This window comes from Aquarana catesbeiana, linkage group LG03, assembly GCF_042186555.1.
Source record: "Aquarana catesbeiana isolate 2022-GZ linkage group LG03, ASM4218655v1, whole genome shotgun sequence".
Lineage (NCBI taxonomy): Eukaryota > Metazoa > Chordata > Amphibia > Anura > Ranidae > Aquarana > Aquarana catesbeiana.
Genome location: NC_133326.1, coordinates 9,608,100 through 9,628,899, shown reverse-complemented (window position 1 = coordinate 9,628,899; position 20,800 = coordinate 9,608,100). Strand labels below are relative to the sequence as shown.

General features: G+C 44.3%; 1 protein-coding gene across 1 annotated transcript in view; it reads right to left on the bottom strand.

Annotated features, from left to right (window-relative positions):
* Positions 1 to 404: 404 nt before the first annotated feature.
* BLM (BLM RecQ like helicase) overlaps positions 405 to 20,800 on the bottom strand; it is a gene marked incomplete at its 5' end in the record, with an annotated part of 41,641 nt that continues 21,245 nt past the window's right edge. Inside the window, 7 exon segments of the mRNA XM_073618216.1 lie at positions 405 to 686; positions 777 to 984; positions 1,082 to 1,204; positions 4,575 to 4,770; positions 6,406 to 6,605; positions 6,707 to 6,839; positions 19,136 to 19,326. Coding sequence (XP_073474317.1) covers positions 512 to 686; positions 777 to 984; positions 1,082 to 1,204; positions 4,575 to 4,770; positions 6,406 to 6,605; positions 6,707 to 6,839; positions 19,136 to 19,326 — 1,226 coding nt within the window.

Genomic DNA, 20,800 nt, shown 5'->3' with positions numbered 1-20,800 from the left:
ACAAGGATAATTTTTCCTTCCAGTGGCACCACCAGCACAGGGACAACTTTTCCTTCCAGTGGCACCACCAGCACAGCGATAATTTTTCCTTCCAGTGGCACCACCAGCACAGGGACAACTTTTCCTTCCAGTGGCACCACCAGCACAGCGATAATTTTTCCTTCCAGTGGCACCACCAGAGCAGGGACAACTTTTCCTTCCAGTGGCACCACCAGAGCAGGGACAACTTTTCCTTCCAGTGGCACCACCAGCGCAGGGATAATTTTTCCTTCCAGTGGCACCACCAGCGCAGGGATAATTTTTCCTTCCAGTGGTACCACCAATGCAGTTGGGGGCACAGTTTCCCCATCTTCACCCTGGGCACAGTGGATGACCTTGTCCTGACACTGAAAACACAACTAAGGTTTAATAAAGATGATTTAAGAGAAATATTTATTTACTTAGAAGTTTGGGGGTCCATAAAAATATATAACATTTAATACAAAAACAAATATACAAACACTGCCATGCATCAAAGGAACGCGAAGGAGGGTTTCAGAAATTGGCGGTTATTGCGAGGCATGGGCACAGCCATGAACCCCGGCCTTTTCACCGCCGACGGCCTTGGTCCACTGTTGTACTCGTCACTATACTCTGTAAACGTTTTACTGGATGCATTGTTTCTGGAAGATTTTGAATTGTTGCCACTGGTGGGGGAAACATGGAGAAATAAAGATTAAATTTATTTTTATAAACGAACATTTGTGGATCATTGCTGTACAGATCAGGTATCTCACCCTCTGGGGCGGAACTGCTGCCCTTCTCCTCCAGTTTTCCGTTTCTTAGATTTACGGAAATAGGGAGCCGTCTTACGTTTTGTACCATTCTTCTGGTTGTTGGCCTTAAAATAAGTTGACCTCGTGGAGTCCTCTTCTTCCTCATCGCTGTCATAGTTCCCCGTAGTATTGCTGTTCGTTACACTAGACCTCTGGGCCGTATCATCGGCTGTGACCAGAAATGTGAACACAAAGAAATCAATAACCAAAGCGCAAAATGATCATTTCTCACAACATCTGCGCATATATTAGGAGACACGTCCTACCTGGAAGAGTCCATTCTGAATATTTCTGGAGAACGTCTATTAGCTCTGCTCCATATTTCTCCAATTTATCTTCCGTGACTCCGTCAATCTGGAGTAAAACGTCCGGTTCTGCTGACAGAGACTCTGTAATAAAAAAATTTACAAGTCAATGGTTAGGAATGACGAGCACAACCCACAAGCACAACACTATTCTGCCTCTGGCCTGCTGCGGTTTCATAGGGAGCCATGCGGGACTGCTGCAGAAGGCCAGCTGTTCTGACACAGTATGAGGGGTCCTTCTCTGCAGATTACTGGTGGGGGACGGGCTGTGCTCACAGAGGTTAGAGGGGTCCTTCTCTGCAGATTACTGGTGGGGGACGGGCTGTGCTCACAGAGGTTAGAGGGGTCTCTCTGCAGACTATTGGTGGGGGACGGGCTGTTCTCACAGAGGTTAGAGGGGTCCTTCTCTGCAGATTACTGGTGGGGGACGGGCTGTTCTCACAGAGGTTAGAGGGGTCCTTCTGTGTAGACTATTGGCAGGGGATGGGCTGTTCTCACAGAGGTTAGAGGGGTCTGTGTAGACTATTGGTGGGGGACGGGCTGTTCTCACAGAGGTTAGAGGGGTCCTACTCTGCAGATTACTGGTGGGGGACGGGCTGTTCTCACAGAGGTTAGACGGGTCCTTCTCTGCAGACTATTGGCGGGGGATGGGCTGTTCTCAGAGGTTAGAGGGGTCCTTCTCTGTAGACTATTGGCGGGGGACGGCCGTGCTCACAGAGGTTAGAGGGGTCTCTCTGTAGACTATTGGCGGGGGATGAGCTGTTCTCACAGAGGTTAGAGGGGTCCCTCTCTGCAGATTATTGACAGGCTGTTCTGGGAGCCGCTTTACAAAACAAAGCAAGAGTACAAAGAAGGACAACAAAGCTAATAAAGGGTCTGGAGGATCTTAGTTATGAGGAAAGGTTGTGAGCACTGAACTTATTCTCTCTGGAGAAGAGACGCTTGAGAGGGGATATGATTTCAATATACAAATACTGGACTGGTGACCCCACAATAGGGAGAAAACTTTTTCACGGAAGGGAGTTTAACAAGACTCGTGGTCATTCACTAATATTACTAAAAAAAAAAACCTTAAACTTCGTAGAGAGTTCTTTACTGTAAGAGCGGCAAGGATGTGGAATTCCCTTCCACAGGCAGTGGTCTCAGCGGGGAGTATCAATAGTTTAAAAAAAAACTATTATTAGATAAGCCCCTGAACGACCGCAACATACAGGGATATACAATGTAATACTGACATATAATCACACACATGGGTTGGACTTGTGTCTTTTTTTCAACCTCACCTACTATGCAACTATGTAACTTTACACACAAATATTTCCCCTGCAGATTGACCTGTGCATTCCAAAACTAAAATTGTATTTGTGGTAGATTGCAGTGTACAGTTTTTTTTTTTTTTCTAACCACTTGCTGACTGCCCTATAGCACTTTTACTGCTACAGAGAGGCAGCTGTGGGCAGAATCACGCGTGTGTGTGTGTGTATGTATAATATAAATATATATATATATATATATATATATATATATATATATATATATATATATATATATATATATATATATATATATAATTTATATTCTGCATTTCCGCCTGCAGGGGGGAACGCACCTGCTGCCGCCGCCGGGCTGCTTCTGCTGGGATGATTCACAGCACAAGCTGATCTGCGGGTTCCGAGGACTCGATTGTCCTCTGGCACCTGCCGATTGCCGGTAAAAACACAGAGAACTAGGATATGCCTGAGTAAACAGTGGACAATTCTGTGTCTTTGCAAAGCAGACATATAGGATCGGTTACTTTACCTAGTAAAAGCAGCGCACACATACAGTACACAAACACACAGGCTAGGCACACCACTAACTCTTTGATCGCCCCTGATGTTAACCCCTTGCCAGCCAGTGTCATTAGTACAGTGAAAGTGCATATTTTTTAGCACTGATCACTGTATTAGTGTCACTGGTTCCCACAAAGTGTCAGTGTCCGATAGTTCCCACCTCCCCCGGAATATCGCAGTCTTGTTACAAGTTTTTGATCGCTGCCATTACTAGTATTAAAAATAATCCATAAATCTATCCCATAGTCTGTAGACGTTATAACTTTTGCGCAAACCAATCAAAATACGCTTATTGGGATTTTTACCTAAAATATGTAGCAGAGTACAAATTAGCCTAAATCTATGAAGAATTTTTAATTTTTTTCTTAATTTTTTGGTTTTGTAGCAGAAAGTAAAATAGTTTTTTTCCAAACTTGTGTGTCTTTTTTTTTGTTTTTTGTTTTGTTTATAGTGCAAAAAAATAAAAAAAATGTAGTGGTAATCAAACAGCTACGACTAAGGCTATTGCCGAAACGCGTCAGCTTTATCGTTTTATTGTCACTCTGATGTACCAATCAATAACTACAGTTTTGTCGGCTCTTCTTACTACTACCACCAAAAGAAAGCTCTATTTGTGGGGGGGTTTACTTCCTCTTTTTTCCCAGCAAAGGTAAAGCATAATGGGCTATTATGCATCACTACTATGTGTCACTTACCTGACACAGGAGCCTGCGATGTCACCGCTGTCCCCTCTGCTACGGAGCGTCCATCTTCTTTCCGGGTATCGTGGCTGTGGCTCTGTGATTGGCCGGAGCCACGATGACGTCACTCCCGGGAATGCGCACGGGAGCCGCCACTAATGGCACATCACCATTAGCAGCGGCATGCTCAGTGCACCTGCGCGCCGCTGTCTACGGCGCGGTGCCCATCTTTTTGCAAATATCTCCTAAACCGTGTAGGTTTAGGAGATATTTCTTGGACCTACAGGTAAGCCTTAATCTAGGCTTACCTGTAGGTCAAAAGTGGTCTGTAAGGGTTTACAGCCACTTTAAAATAACAGTGCCGTATTGCAAAAAATGGCCTGGTCATGAAGGGGGGGGGGGGGGGGGGGGGTGAATTTTCCGGAGGTCAAGTGTTTAAACACAAACCATATCCTACGTCTTCTCACACTAGGGGGAGATTTACTAAAACTGGAGCACACAGAATCTGGTACAGCTGTACATGGTAGCCAATCAGCTTCTACCTTCCGTTCACAAGGGGGTGATTTGACAGGTCAAACCGAAAGCCAAATCACAGCCTATTGCCGGCAGCAGCACTGTCCAAAACGCTGCGGCGCCGCACCGATTTTGAAAAGTAGTTCCTGCGCTATTTTTGATGACTTCAGGGGCAATTCCAATAGACATCCGTGCATGAACCCGCACAGATGTCTTTCAAATCGCCACCCCCCCCCCCCCCCCCCCCAACCTCTCACTAAAATGCGGGTTTGAAATCATGCGAGTTCAGCTGAATTCACACGATTTCAAACCCGCCTCCAATGTGATTGGCTGCCATGCACAGCTGCACCAGATTTTGCACTCTTCAGCTTTAGTAAATCTCCCCCCCGGTGTGTTTTCTTCTGTAGAACTCATTTATAGACGTTTTACCTGCTATCCTCCTTATGGTCGCTGTGTTGAATATATTGAAGTAATGTACACCAAAGATTTTGCCCAGACGTTTGCAGAGGTCGGTCAGCTCAGCCTGGCATTTCTTAACCATCTCCTCCCTCTTGGACGTAGCTCCCAAAACAGACGCCTTATGCTTCCGGAGACTGCTGGCATTCTCTGTGTCCTGGAACTCCACCTGGTAAGGATAAGTACACAGTCTGCATCAAAATCATATAATCTTTATCTTGTTCAGACTTGATTTTTCTAGGATTTTATTGCTGCCTCTCTCAGCTGGGGGTTCCGCAGCATCCTGGTTGAAAAAGGCTGCAATGCAGGGCTGAGACCGGCAGAGATCTGAACTGTATGTTAGCATATAGGGAGCCAACAGTAATGCGCAGAGCAATATATTGGGGGGGGGGGTGTCTTCCCAAGTTCTTACCCGCTCTACAGTGCAGTGCAGTTCACCCAGCAGTGCGGAAGCATAACATAAATTTGAAATATCTATCTATAAAATTTTTAAGCAAATATCCTAGAGAATAAAATGGCTGTCGTTGCAATTTTTGCGCAGCAGTTTTTCAAATGCAATTTTTTTTTGGAGAAAATACTTCAATGAATTAAAAAGAAAAAAAAAAAAAAAAAAATATATATATATATATATATATATATATATATATATATATATATATATATATATATATATATATATATATATATATATATATATACACATATACATATACACACACACACACATTTTTTATTTTTCATTGTTCCTTTAACAGTTCTTTTTTTTTTAATCACTTTTATTGCGCGATACCAATACAGCATGACAGGTCCTTTTTATGCAGAGATCTGGGGTCTAAAAGACTGCAAAATCTCTCCTCTACCTGTAAAAGATGATGTATTGATCTATGGTTTGTTAACATATCTTTTTCTTTTTGATACAATAAATTGAGATTGAACTAAAAGCAAAAGATAATTTTTCTTTTTCACTCATCTCCATGAATAACCAACGCCGGATTAGTTCCCGGAGCTACCGATTGGTCAGGTAAGCCCGGGAACCACCAGAAAATGGCAGGGGGACGGACCCCTCCCACAGCTTCTAAAAGTGATCCAGCGGCAAATGTGCCACTCAGACCACTTTTATCAGAAAGATCGGCGCCTGAGGGAAAAAAAAAAAAACAAGATACAGGGGTTATGGCATCTAGCTGCAGCTCCAACCCCGGTATTAAACATCAAGATCATGAGGTATTTTCACAGTTAGGCGGTCGGCAGGGTGATGAGTAGGTATACATCCCTTCTAATCCTGACTTCTAATCCTCTACAATCAGAACTGCTTTTCTAAGCTAGCAGGACTGCTTTTTTTTTTAAGGCTCGTACAACACTAGTGGGCAAGGACTGCCGCTCCTCTGAAAAACGGTCCACACTCAGATTGCTTTTCAGAAGGGATCTGACCAGCAGTGAGGAGGCGATATGTAGCCTCATCTCCACCTGTTTTAGCCCCCTAAATACAGCACCACATGCAATGTAGCCAGTTGCGGACAGTTGCAGCGCAGCCCATTTCACCTGAATTGATTCCTTACGGCAGGTGGTAGTGCCCACTGAACACAACGGGGGTGGGGGTTGGTAATTCCTGCTGTGGCTGCAGCACATGAATGACCCCCAGCCACTGCATCTGCATCTAAAGGAAAAGCAGTTGGGGGGGGGGGGGGGGGGGGCGCGGGGGGGGTGTAAATACCCCAAACTCACATGTGAACAAGCCCTTAGACTGGGGTGCACCAAAAAAAGAGAAACACTGATGAAATGTATAGGAACAGTATTGGACACATACCTTTGTGAACCCGTTCAACACAGCTTGAGCCCTCTCTCCAGTCTTCATATAGGCCACGGCCTGGTCATTGGCTGTAATATACAGCTCCTCATCTAAGATTCTGTCCAGAACCAATTTCCGGAATAATCGTTCTGCATTGTGCCGGGAATAAGCCGCTCCCTTTCCAAATATACCAGTCTGGATCTTCCCAGATTTGCTGCCTGTAAGTAAAGAAAATGTTGTGTACGGCCCATGGGGGATATTTTTTATTTATTTTTTATATTTTATGGGACACACTGAGACTGCGAGTCACATTGCTTACCCAGAAATATATCCACCATCATATTGAGTGTTAGGCGGTTACTATTTCCTCTCCCACGGCCAGAAGAGCAATGTTCTTGGACAAATCTTACTAAACTCTTCACCTCTTCGGTCACATCTCTAGATTTGTATTGCTGGAATATAATACAGGAAAAGAGCAATATTATAGCTGTATGACTTTTATTCGCCATTCATATATTACCAATTCCATCGCTCCATAACCCACTCTTATAGCCTTTTCTAAATCCTGCAAGTTAACCACTTCAATACCGGGCACTTTTACCCCCTTCCTGCCCAGGCCAATTTTCAGCTTTCAGCGCTGTCGCAACTTTGAATGACGCGGGTCAAGCTTTCTTTTGGTGGTATTTATTCACCACTGGGTTGTTTTTTATTTTTTGAAAATTAACCACTTGCTTACCGGGCACCTAAACCCCCCTCCTGCCCAGACCAATTTTCAGCTTTTAGCGCTGTCACTATTTAAATGACAATTACGCGGTCATACAACGATGTACCCGAATTACATTTTTATCATTTTTTTACCCACAAATAGAGCTTTCTTTTGGGGGTATTTGATCACCTCTGGGCTTTTTATTTTTGGTTAAAAATTTTTTTAGAAGACCGAATTTAAAAAAAAAAAAAAAAAAAAAAAAAAAAACACAAAACCGTTTTATATTTTGTTAATAAATTTTGCAAACAGGTAATTTTTCTTCTTCATTGATGTACACTGATGAGGCTACACTGGTGGGCACTGATAAGGCGACACTGGTGGGCACTGATATGGCGACACTGGTGGGCACAGATAGGTAGCACTGATCAGCACTGGTAGGCGACACTGACAGGCAGCACTGCTAGGTAGCACTGATTGGCACCACTGGCGGGCATTGATAGGTGGCACTGATGTACTGGTGGGCACTGATTGGTGGGCACTGTGGGCACATATGAGGCAGCTTGGTCTCTCCCTGCTCGGGACCGATGTCCTTTCAACAGGAGCCGGTGATCGGCTTTTTTTTCTCCTCACGCTGTCAAAAAAAAAAAAAAAAAAAAAAACATTACCGATCCTCTGTTTACATCACGTGATCAGCTGTCATTGGCTGAGAGCTGATCACGTGGTAAGGGGCTGGGATCGACCCCTCTCATGGACTCGGGTGATCACAGCACGGGTGCGGCTAGCTTGCAAAGGGGAGGAAGTCTATTGAGGCCCTCCCGACAAAGCAGATCCACGCTGTAGACGTCATTCGGCTATAGTGCGGATCTGAAGGAGTTAAACAAAAAATGACCAAAAACGTTGAAAAAAAAAAAAACAAAACAAAAAAAAAAAAAAAATACGTTTTGTGTTTTAAAATTTTGCAAATAAATAATCATTCTTTGTGAATTTAGGACAAAATGTAATCTGCTACAATTCTTTGGTGAAAATAACCTAGATCAGTGAATATTATGTAGTCTGTAGGAAGCTCATAGAGTCCACAAACTATGGGATATATATATCTAAAAACTGATCAATCCTGATGTACTGACGACCTATCTCATTTCTTGAGGCCCAAAAATGTCAGGATAGTACGAATACCACCCAAATGACCCCTTTTTGGAAAATAGACAGGCCAACGGTATTTAGAAAGAGGCATGGCGAGTTTTTTGGAAAAACAAAAGAAAGTTCTATTTTTCTATTTGAGTGAAAAAAAAATGAAATAATATTATGTTTGGATACAGCATTGCATGACTGCACAACTGCTAGTTAAAGTAGCGCCGTGCCGAACTGCAAAAAATGGCCTGGTCATGAAGAGGATAAAATCTTCTAAGTGGTTAAATGTGTGCAAAAAATAATAATACACAAAAACAGCTCTGGAAGCGAAAGGGTTATTGTGCTCTGGACTGGCACCAAGTCAACTCCAACCCAGTGGTAGAAACTGAGCACCACTAATCATATTATACAGCAACAGATCTCTTGAAAAAACAGGAGATATTATTATTATAATAATAATAATAATAAAGGATTTATATAGTGCCAACTGTTTACGCAGCACTTTACAACTTGAGGGTAGACAGTACAAATACAATACACTTTAATACAGTAGGAATCAGAGGGCCCGGCTCCTTAGAGCTTACAATCTAAGAGGGAAGGTCAAGAGATACAAGAGGTAATAACTGTGGGTGATGTGCTGATTAAGATAAATGTACAGTTGTTAGGTGGGGGCCAGATAGGCTTCTCTGAAGAGATGAGTTTTCAGGGACTGTCTGAAAGTGGATAAAGTAAACTAAGGAAATGATATATATCTTTAATTTAGGTTTACGTGAACCCAATGTTTAATATTTGAAATTTCATGATATTTACCTATATAAACCCTACTGTAAAACAATGAGCTTACTTTATAGATCCTTGTAAACTTACTTTATGTATCTTTATAACATTGTATACTCAATAAACTTCTTTTGACAAGGAAAGTGGATAAAGTAGGAGAAAATCGGATGGATTGGGGTAGAGCATTCCAGAGGATGGGGGAGGCTCTGGAGAAGTCCTGAAGGCGAGCATTGGATGAGGTGACAAGGGAGTTTGAGAGCAGGTCTTGGGAGGAGCGAAGAGAACGATTAGGTTGGTATTTTGTGACTTGGTTAGAGATGTAGCTGGGGGCCAGGCATAGGTGTGCGCAGCCTATGGAATTAGGGTGTGCACCCCAAAAGCTCAAACTCATACTACCAATCATTCACGATGTTCATTCAGAAAGGGATGGGGTGGCAAATTAAATACTTACTGGCCCTTCACCTACTCACCCAAAAACATGCAGCATCAGCTGGGGGACAGGAGAAGAGGGAAGCTGGGGGTGGGGGGGGTCAGGTCAGTAGGGGGAATCTGTTCTGCACAGGGTGATTAGGGTGTGCTTGGGCACACCTGGCACACCCTGTGCGCACGCCTATGGGGCCAGGTTGTGGATGGCTTTGTAAGTTATAGTTAGTATCTTGAATTTAATTCGGTGACTGAGTGGCAGCCAATGGAGGGATTGGCAGAGGGGTGTAGCAGACGCTGAGCGGTTTGTGAGGTGGATGAGCCTGGCAGCAGCGTTCATGATGGACTGAAGTGGGGATAGCCTATTTAGAGGTAAACCAATGAGGAGGGAGTTGCAGTAGTCGAGGTGGGAGATGACCAGGGAGTGGATTAGAAGCTTTGTGGTGACATTGGTTAGGAAGGGGCGTATCTTGGAGATGTTGCGGAGATTGAGGCGTCAAGTTTTGGATAGTGATAGAATGTGGGGTCGAAAGGTTAGTTCAGAGTCCAGGATTACACCTAGGACTTGGCGTGGGGAGATGGGTTGATAGTTCAGCCGTTGATATTGACAGAGAAATCAGGGGAAGTGGCACCTGAGGGAGGAAATATCATGAGCTCGGTTTTGGATAGGTTGAGTTTGAGGAAGTGATGTGACATCCAGGCTGATATGTCTGCTAGTAAGTTGGTAATGCGTGAGATATCAGAAGACACTCCAAGGGGCATTTCTTCTTTTTCTCCTACAGCATCCAAAATATCTTTCCCATGTTTCTCCTCTCTACTGGCCTCTTCCACAACTCTCTAACACATGCACTGGTTACTCCCATACCAAAAAAGGCCTTACTGGACCCCACCAATCTTGACAACCTAAGACCCATCTCCTTACTCCCTTTTGCCTCCAAACTCCTTGAACGTTTAGTCTACAACCGACTGAGCACCCACCTCATTGAGAATAAACTTCTTGATCTCCTTCAGTCTGGATTTCGTCCACAGCATTCCAAAGAAACTGCTCTTCTAAAACTCACAAACGACTTACTAACAGCCAAAACCAATGGTCATTATTCCGCACTCTTATGCCCCGTACACACGGTCGGACTTTGTTCGGACATTCCGACAACAAAATCCTAGGATTTTTTCCGACGGATGTTGGCTCAAACTTGTCTTGCATACACACGGTCACACAAAGTTGTCGGAAAATCCGATCGTTCTAAACGCGGGTGACGTAAAACACGTACGTTGGGACTATAAACGGGGCAGTGACCAATAGCTTTCATCTCTTTATTTATTCTGAGCATGCGTGGCACTTTCTCCGTCGGATTTGTTTACACACGATCGGAATTTCCGACAACGGATTTTGTTGTCGGAAAATTTTATATCCTGCTGTCAAACTTTGTGTGTCGGAAAATCCGATGGAAAATGTGTGATGAAGGGGGCGTGGCCTGAGGAGCAATGGAGTAGGACGCTTGTAGTGAGAGCTCCGCTTGCCCAAACTCCTGTAACAGCCATCCTGCTTTAATCTTAACAATCCTGCCAGAAAACTATACCCCAATAGGCTTATCCCGTCACCTGCATGGCCCTTGGTGCTGCCTGACCGCCTGGAGCGCTGCCCGAGGCCGCGGAGACCGGATCGTTCCGCCCTGGGGCTTGCCTGTAGGATAGTCCCCGGCTTCGGCCTAGTGCTTGGAGCGGCGGCCATTTTGCTCCACCCGGCGGCGGCTCCTGTTCATCTCCCGGACACAGCAAGCTCCCCCGAGACTAATCTCTGCCTGCCTCGGCCCCCGGATTGCTTGTGGCCCCCAGCGCTGAGCCACTGCACCCTGCACCAGCCTGTAGGACGGCCTGCGGCTCCGGCCTGGTCCTCGGAGCGGCGGCCATCTTGCTACACCCAGCAACGGCCCTATTAGTCCTCCTGGACTGCCTGGCTCCCCAAAAGACTGATCTTCACGTACATGGGCCTCCGGATCTCCTCTAGAGGTGCAGCACCTGGGGCAAGGCCTGGCAAGTAATGGTGAGAGACGTAGAAAGAGAGAACTCCCTGCACACAAACTCCTGAAAGAGATCCTGCGGAACGATACACCAGTGTACTTCATCCCACGGGCTTCTCTTTTATCCCGGGATCGCAGAGGACTATGTCTCCGCCAAAACGGAGCACTGGGACGACAGATAAGCTCGCTCAATATCACCGCCTGGAGAAAGACATGCAGCAGGAAGTTGGCGCCGACACGTGTACGGGCCCCGCTCCTCAGACGTCGGACACCGCCAAAGTGCTGGACGCTATAGCCGCCCTGCAAGGTACCCTGACTGCAAAGATAGACGAAGTGAAAATCGATATATCCCTGATGAGACAGGACTTCTCAAAACTGAAAGACAGGGTCACAGAGGCAGAAACCAGAATCAGCAACGCGGAGGATGCCCTGCACCCCATGAGACATACTACAGAGGAGATGCAGAGACAGATACAGCAACTCCATGCCCACCAAGATGACATGGAGAATCGCCTCAGACGCTGTAACCTCCGCTTCATAGGACTGCCAGAGAAAGAGGAAGGCGCAGACCCAGCAACTTACCTAGAAACGCTCCTGCTCAAAACATACGGCCGGGAAGCCTTTTCAGTAATGTTTGCGGTGGAGAGAGCGCACCGCATCCCTGCGCGGTCACCACCACCCGGAGCGCCTCCCCGCACGTTCATCGCCAAATTCCTAAATTTTCGGGACCGAGACAAAATCCTTAAACTCACCCGGGAGAGAGGAAATATACAGATCGGGAACAGCCAGATTGCAGTATTCCCGGATTTTTCCAGCGAGGTGCAAAGGAGAAGAGCACAATATCAGGAAGTGAAGCGCCGACTGAGGACCCTCCATCTCAAGTATGCGATGTTATTTCCCGCCAGGCTGCGGGTGGAAGAAGACGGAAGAGCACAGTTCTTTGATGACCCGGCGGCAGCGACAGCATGGCTGGATCGCAGAGACAGACCTGCTTAATCTGTCTATGTTCACACAACCACAGTGAGTACTTTTTGACTTTGAACAAAATCCTAAAATACAAATGTCACAGAGACCTCTCAGTGGGGAACCAGAATCCAGTTTAGGGATATAAAGAATGGGGACATACGCAGCTTGTGTACAAGTGAAGTGGATAGGGATAAGAGAGCTAGCTCCTGTATAACATTGATATGGAACATACGGGATTACACAATAAAGTTGCGCAGGTTACCGGTTGCGCCTTTACATTTTGGAAGAGTGGGGACAGTCTACAGTGATCTGCTTTGCAAGACTCCTAAATGACAGGGATGAACTGTACCACAATATCCTGGAATATGGGACATAATTTGACCAGATGCAAAGAAGAAAAGTGCAAAAGGAACTCATTGACCGCAATGTGTGGTAGTCCTGATTATAATCGCTCCACGAGTGACAGGGGAACAGTCGCCCCCCTAGCAAAGTTGGTTCAGCATAAAAGAAAAACACATCTATTGCTATTAAGAATTGTGCCTCCAGTGGAGTGTAACCGCTGGATGATATGTTATATGCTGACAGTTTGGGTATATATGCTCACATCAGGTTGGGGAGATGTGCAGCTGGGAGGGATGGGAACAGTTAAAAGGATAAGTTTTGTGTTTTATTTTGGGAATATAAGTATTGATGTGACCTTAATACGGCTAGATAGGCAATATGCATTTAACAATAAGATATGTATCAGTAGACTGGCACTGTGGAAAAGGCAGACAGACTGAGGGGGTTTCACTATCGTGTGATTTTACTAGATGGCAGCTACACTAATTATATTTAGAGGCTAACATGGCCAGTGTAAAGTTTTTGACGTGGAACGTACGCGGTATGCGGAATAAGGTAAAGCGAACCGCAGCTCTAACATTTCTAAAATCACAAAAAGCAGATATCATAGCGTTAACAGAAACACATATCACAGGCCAGATGCAGGTAGCCTTAAAAAAACCGTGGATAGGATGGTTATACCACAGCACGCATACCAATCAATCAAGGGGGGTATCGATATTGGTCGCCAAAAGAGTGCCCTTTGAACTAATCGCACTAGAATCAGATAGAGTGGGAAGATATATCTTCCTGCACGCCACCATAGGAGGCAACTCCCTATTGATTCTGGCATGTTATATCCCCCCCCTTTTTCGATTGAGGTAGTGTTGAAGGGATTGGCATTCATGGCACAGAACCCAACAGTTCCAGCTATTTGGATGGGCGACTTTAACCAAACCATGAATCCAAATTTGGACAGACCAGACCTGGGAGATGCATCCAGGACTGTGCCTCACCAAACCAGACTCTGCAGACTATTCACAGAATTTGCGCTAACAGACGTATGGAGATGGCAAAACCCGTCTAAAAAAGCATACACATGTCACTCGGTAGGTTGTGACACGATGTCCAGGATTGATTTTATACTGGTCTCAACTGCATTGCTGCCCAAAATTACAGGGTCGGGTATGGCTCCACGAGCTCTATCGGACCACTCACCCTGTTGGATAACAGCATCTCTATTAAAAGCAATGCCCACTTCTAATTGGAGGCTGAATCCATTCTGGCTGTCGGTCCTGCCTGATCTCGAGAGCATAGGGCAAGAACTACAATATATACTAAACAACTTAAGAATTACAGATTCAGATACTGCTGTCTGGGACACCTTTAAAAATCAAGCTAGTAGGCTACTTTCATTAAGAATAAACAGATTTAAAAATTCCTCTAAACTGCTATTACAGATGACCACTGACAAACTACAGGAATTGGAACAGGTATACGCACAAGAACCCAGTACTGACAATCTCCATAAAGTACAAATGCAATCCAGAGCAGTAACCCAAATGCATATAGAGAAAGCCAAACAACAGGTTTTTTTCAAAAAACAAAGAATCTTTGAACACGGGGAGCAAGCAGGTAAATTACTGGCGTATTTAGCTCATTTAAATGAAAAACCTCCAGTAGTGGTGACCCTAGCTACCCCACAGGGAGACGAGGTGACCGACCCACAACAAGTTGCAGACATTTTCCTAAACTTCTATAGGAATTTATACAAAACTCAGACAACATACTCCACACAAGAAATTAAAAATCACTTACACAGAATTCAGTTCCCTAGACTCACATTAGAACAGGTTAAGCTATTGGACGCCCCCATCAGCCAAGAGGATATATCTGAAGCACTGTCCCAGCTAGCTAAATCTAAGGCCCCCGGACTGGACGGCCTGCCACTAGAATTCTACACTGCATTCCCTGATATACTAGTCCCGAAATTGCAAAAATTATATCAACAAATATTTAAACATAAAACACTCCCTCCATCAATGCAAGAAGCACAGATAATAGTTTTACCTAAACCAGGAAAAGACCCTAGATATCCCGAGTCCTACCGTCCAATCTCACTACTTCAAGTAGATATTAAGATACTGGCCAAAATCCTAGCATCCCGCCTAAATAAAGTCATTCTTTCATTAATTCACCCAGACCAGACCGGCTTTATGTCTGGAAAAAATACAGCCATGAATATAAGAAGTATATATATATTCAAGCACAGCACGACAATCAGGGTACCAGAGTAGTGGTGGCCCTGGACACAGCAAAGGCTTTTGATTCAGTGGAATGGTCTTTTCTATGGGAGTGTCTACGAGAATATGGATTTGGTCCCAATTTCATACAGTGGGTACAAATACTCTATCAGTCACCAAAAGCACGGGTATTCGTTAATGGTTGTATGTCGGGGCAATTTCCTCTAGAAAGAGGCACACGCCAGGGATGTCCCCTTTCTCCACTGCTATATGCCCTGGCAGCCGAGCCATTGGCTATAGCTATAAGAGCGGACATGGACATAGTGGGACTTAGAATAGGCAACTACATAGAGAAGATCGGACTATACGCAGACGACACGATACTCTATCTAGCCGATCAGGGCCCATCACTACAAGCAGCTTTGGACACTATAGATAAAATGGGAAAATTCTCAGGCCTACGGATAAATTGGGAAAAATCACAGATACTCCCCATAGACCAGTTTCCCCCAACCAATATACATCCAGAACTACCATTAGTCAGGGTAAACACTATTAAATATTTAGGGGTACTGGTTACAAGAGACCTACGCGAATACACAACCAACAACATAGAACCATTGTTTGCCATGATAAAAACCAAAACGCAAGCTTGGTCCAAGCTACCACTGGGAGTAATGGGGAGGATAAATATCATAAAAATGATTATCTTACCCAAGATCCTATACATGGTATGGCACGCCCCACTATATATACACCGGTATTTTCAAAAAAATGGAATCCATTTTGAACACCTTTGTGTGGGGACATCAAAGACATAAGGTAGCTTGGCATGTCCTTAAAAACCCTACAGATAAGGGGGGAACATCTCTGCCAGATCTGCAGGAATATTACATAGCGGCACAGCTGTCGCACATGCATCACTACCATAATAATGAAAGACAGCGGTATAGTACACTAGTATCTAGTAGCCCAGACAGTCCCTTATCTACCCCACTTCAAATTATACTACGAGGGGGTCAGTTTAATACGAAAGGTCCAAAATTTAATGACGGGATACTCAACCATCACCAACAAATATGGGGATTAGCCCAGAAAAAACTTAAAATAGGGTACATTCACTCTCACACTCCATTATGGGCTAACAACCAGCTAGCGGAGCTTAAAAAAATACCAGACCCTATTCTATGGGCCAGATATGGAATTATATACCTGCACCAGGTAATGGCGAGTGCTAGGCCTAAAGCATTTCAAACTCTTAAGGAAGAATACTCTATTCCGCAACAATTATTGTTCAAATATATACAACTCAGACATGCCTTGCGCTCTCAATTCAGGAACGAAAGTTGCAACCTGGAATATCCCCAAATCTTGGACATAATAATGGGAGCCGAATCGCAAAAATTGATATCTAATCTCTATTACTCCATAAGGTTACCCAGAATCAGAGAAGTGATACAAAAAGCCAAAACAAGATGGGAAAGAGATATAGGAGCCGTTAGTGACTCAGATTGGGAGGAAATTCTAGAAAATGTGAGGGTGGCATCTCCAAAACTGTCTGATAGGTTAACACAGATATACGGTACACCATTCATCAAGCGTATCTGACACCTAACATAATAAGGAAGTTTCAACCTACACGTAATATATTGTGTCCTCACTGTCAGACGGAGATGGGTAGCTTCTTTCACTTAATCTGGGAATGTAATATCCTTCAAACATACTGGAGTCAAGTGATAAAGTTCTTACACGACCAAATGGGTTCCCCTGTAGTATTAGATCCAAAACTTTGTATACTGGGTCTTCTTCCAGACACGGACATTGATAAATACCAAGCCATATTTATATCTGAAGTTCTGTTTTTGGCCAGAAAAGTGATTGCCAAGACTTGGATGCAGAACGTAACCCCCACCATAACAAGCTGGAAGAGAGATGTTAACAATTCCCTCCCATACAAGCAGTTGATTTACAAACACAGGGGAATCAGCCACAAATACTCAAGCATTTGGGACAGTTGGCTGGGAGATGGGGAGACATGTGTATAGTAATGTGTGAAAACAAGTTTATCAATACCTAGCAACTAAAACATACAACCATATAAAAAGTAACCCAATTCAGTCTGTCAGAACCTCACCGAATCACTAACAATTGGTATATCTTTGTTATGCAATGCCAGCCTCGCAAGGCGCTATTGTATGTAAACGTACCACATGTGACAAAAAAAAAAAAAATGTGTGATGAAGCCTACACACGGTCGGAATTTCCGACAACAAGGTCCTATCTCACATTTTCCGTCGGAAAATCCGACCGTGTGTACGGGGCATTAGACCTCTCTGCTGCCTTTGATACAGTTGACCACCCCATCCTCCTCAAAAAACTAAATTTGCTTGGTCTCCATGGCTGCACTCTCCGTTGGTTCAAATCTTACCTATCTCACAGCACCTTCAGTGTCACTTCCAACTCCACTTCCTCTTCTCCAACTTCTCTTACCGTTGGGGTCCCCCAAGGTTCTGTCCTTGGACCTCTACTATTCTCGGTCTACATGTCTTCCCTGGGTCAGCTGATAGCGTCCCATGGCTTCCGTTACCATTTATATGCCGATGACAACCAAATCTATCTCTCTCTACCCCTCAGCTCCACCCAATCAGTCTCCTCACACATCACTGATTTACTAACAGACATATCAGCATGGATGTCAAACCACTTCCTCAAACTGAATCTATCTAAAACTGAGCTCTTAATATTTCCTCCTCCACGTGCCCCTTCCCCTGACTTCTCTGTCAAGATCAATGGCACAACTATCAGTCCGCCCCCACATGCCAGGGTGCTAGGGGTAACCTTAGACTCTGAACTGTCCTTTCAGGCCCACATCCAATCCCTGTCCAAATCATGCCGCCTTAGCCTCCGCAACATCTCCAGAATACGCCCCTTTTTAACCAATGACACCACCAAGCTTCTAATTCACTCCCTGGTTATCTCTCACCTCGACTACTGCAACTCCCTCCTCATTGGATTACCTTTACATAGACTATCTCCTCTTCAGTCCATCATGAATGCCGCTGCAAGACTCATCCACCTTACCAACCATTCAGTGTCCTCCACCCCTCTCTGCCAATCCCTCCACTGGCTTCCACTCACCCAACGAATAAAATTCAAAGTACTAACAATAATTTACAAAGCCGTCCACAACTCTGCCCCAGCTACATCACTGACCTAGTCCTAAAATACCAACCAAGCCGCTCTCTTCAGTCCTCCCAAGACCTCCGCTCTCTAGCTCCCTTGTCACCTCCTCCCATGCTCGCCTTCAGGATTTCGCCAGAGCTTCTCCCATCCTTTGGAACTCCCTACCCCAATCTGTCCGACTGTCCCCTAATCTATCCATCTTTAGACGATCCCTAAAAACCCTTCTCTTTAAAGAAGCCTATCCTGCTTCTAATACACTGTTTTACTTTCTCCATCAACTCATCCCCCACAGCTATTACCTTTTGTATCAGTTGACCCTTCCTTTTTAGATTGTAAGCTCTAGCGAGCAGGGCCCTCTGATTCCTCTCATACCAAATTGTAATGTAACTGTAATGTCTGCCTTCATTTTGTTAAGCGCTGCGCAAACTGTTGGCGCTATATAAAGCCTGTAAAATAATAATAATAATGTATACTAGAGATATCAATGTTGGCCAATGTGATCTATTTCTCCCGTTGCGCGGTGATCTACTAAAACGACCATCAACTACACTGCAAGTGGAAAAATGAGGGTGCATGTACAAAGCCTACAGCCCGGTACAACGCCCGGTATTTCTTTTTTCAACCCAGCGGGCTGAACGAAAAAAAAAAAAAAGCCTGACAGATCGCCATACCAAAACACAAGCAATGTTGATGCAACAATCTCCCATGCTGTGCCTTTTTATTCTGACAAGGGGACTCCCCCCCCATTGGCAGCAAGCGCTGATCGCATGCCGATTTTCCAACATGCCCCTCCGTCAAAAGCTGGTCGTTAGACAGGCTGCTATACACACCCTCCGAATGTCAGCTGATTCCTGCTGAACCGGCTGATTTTCGGACAGCGTTTACCCGGTGTTAGTTGCACATTCTACCAGCAGCTAAGCTGGCCTGTACCTCAAATAATACAAATCTACTGTAGAAAATCTGTTGTATTGTCTCACCGTTGTCCTGCAACAATTGTCACAAGCCACTCGAGGATTCTCTTTGCAGAATTTAGTGTTAAATGTCGTCTCTCCAAAGTAAGCAAGAAGCTGCATCCGGCGACATTCCAGGACATTCTCGCAGTAATGCACCATGCTGTACAGGTTGTTGAAGTGCGTCTGCTTAGTATGATGGTTCCCATCCTTCTCCACTACCAAAGAACACATAAAAAGACACTTATGTATTTTTTTTTTTTTTTTAGATCCACCATCTGGTTTAAACTCAGCAACATTTACATTTATCATATCAAATTATGTCCGCACTAGTTAGCAATTTACAGGCCGTTTGCAAAGGGGACCGACATATGAACAGCCCTTATAAAACACAAAAGATAAAAATTGCAGCGCCACAAAACCCTTTAAAAAAAAAAAAAAACAAAAAAAAAAAAAAACAAAAAAAAAAAACAAATGCACTTTGGAAAGTTAAAAAATGTGCATTTATTTTTTTTAAGAGTCTGTAAAGCATTGCACCCCCGATCAGCAGATTATGAGTGCAATGTCAGGCTCCCGCAGACTCAGTACAGCTGTCTGTCTGTACCCCCTGCACAGGCAGGCAGCAACTGAAGTCCAGCAAGATCAATAAACTAAGAGCGCTCACTAGCTCCCTTGCAGTCCATTGAGAGCTACAAGTCGTCTGCCACAGTGTAATCCATTCATTCACACCCTCCGTGTGGGTGAAGCCCCATATGCCCGTGCTGTATTTTAATTGTGACGGGGGGGGGGGGGCAGGGAGAAGATCTCCCGACCACTATCACAATGGGGGATCGGATCGAGGTGCCGGCATGTGCTTTAGTAACATGTTACACCCCTGATATATAGGTGTAACATGTAACAGGTTACTAAAGTGAACATATCCTTTAAATAAAACATCAAGTGTGACAATCAAAGCATATAAATTTTTGTGAATAAACAGTCATGTGTATTAATGAAGTGTTGTGATCAAAGCATACAAGTCCTGTGTATGATTCGCAAAGTGATGCACCAAATACATACACACATATACATACATATATACACACATATATTCTCTAGGGTCTCTGCTAAATATATATGTATGTCATTTTCTAGCAAAAAAATACTGATTTTAACTTGTACGCAACAAGTGTCAGAAAAATGTTTAGTCTTTAACCCCTTCCATACTGGGCACTTTCACCCCCTTCCTGCCCAGACCAATTTTCAGCTTTCAGCACTGTCGCACTTTGAATGACAATTGCACAGTCATGTAACACTGTACCCAAACTACATCTTTATAGTATTCTTCCCACATATAGAGCTTTCTTTTGGTGGTATTTGATCACCACTGGAGTTTTTATTTTTTGATAAACTAAAAAAGACTGACATTTAAAAAAAAAAAAAAAAATTTTTTTTCTTCGTTTCGGTTATAAAAGTTTTTTTTTCCTTCACTGACAGGCACTGATGAGTTGGCACCGATATGTAGAATTGATGGGCACTGACAGGTGGCACTGATGGGCACTGTGGGGGGCACTGATATGGGCACCTACATCTGTTACTGATGGGGCACTGACTGGCAGCTGATGAGCACCTTTTTGGCAGCTGTGGTGGTACATCTGATGGGGCTGTGCTGATAATCAATGTGCTGATTATCAGCACAGACCAACCCCCCCT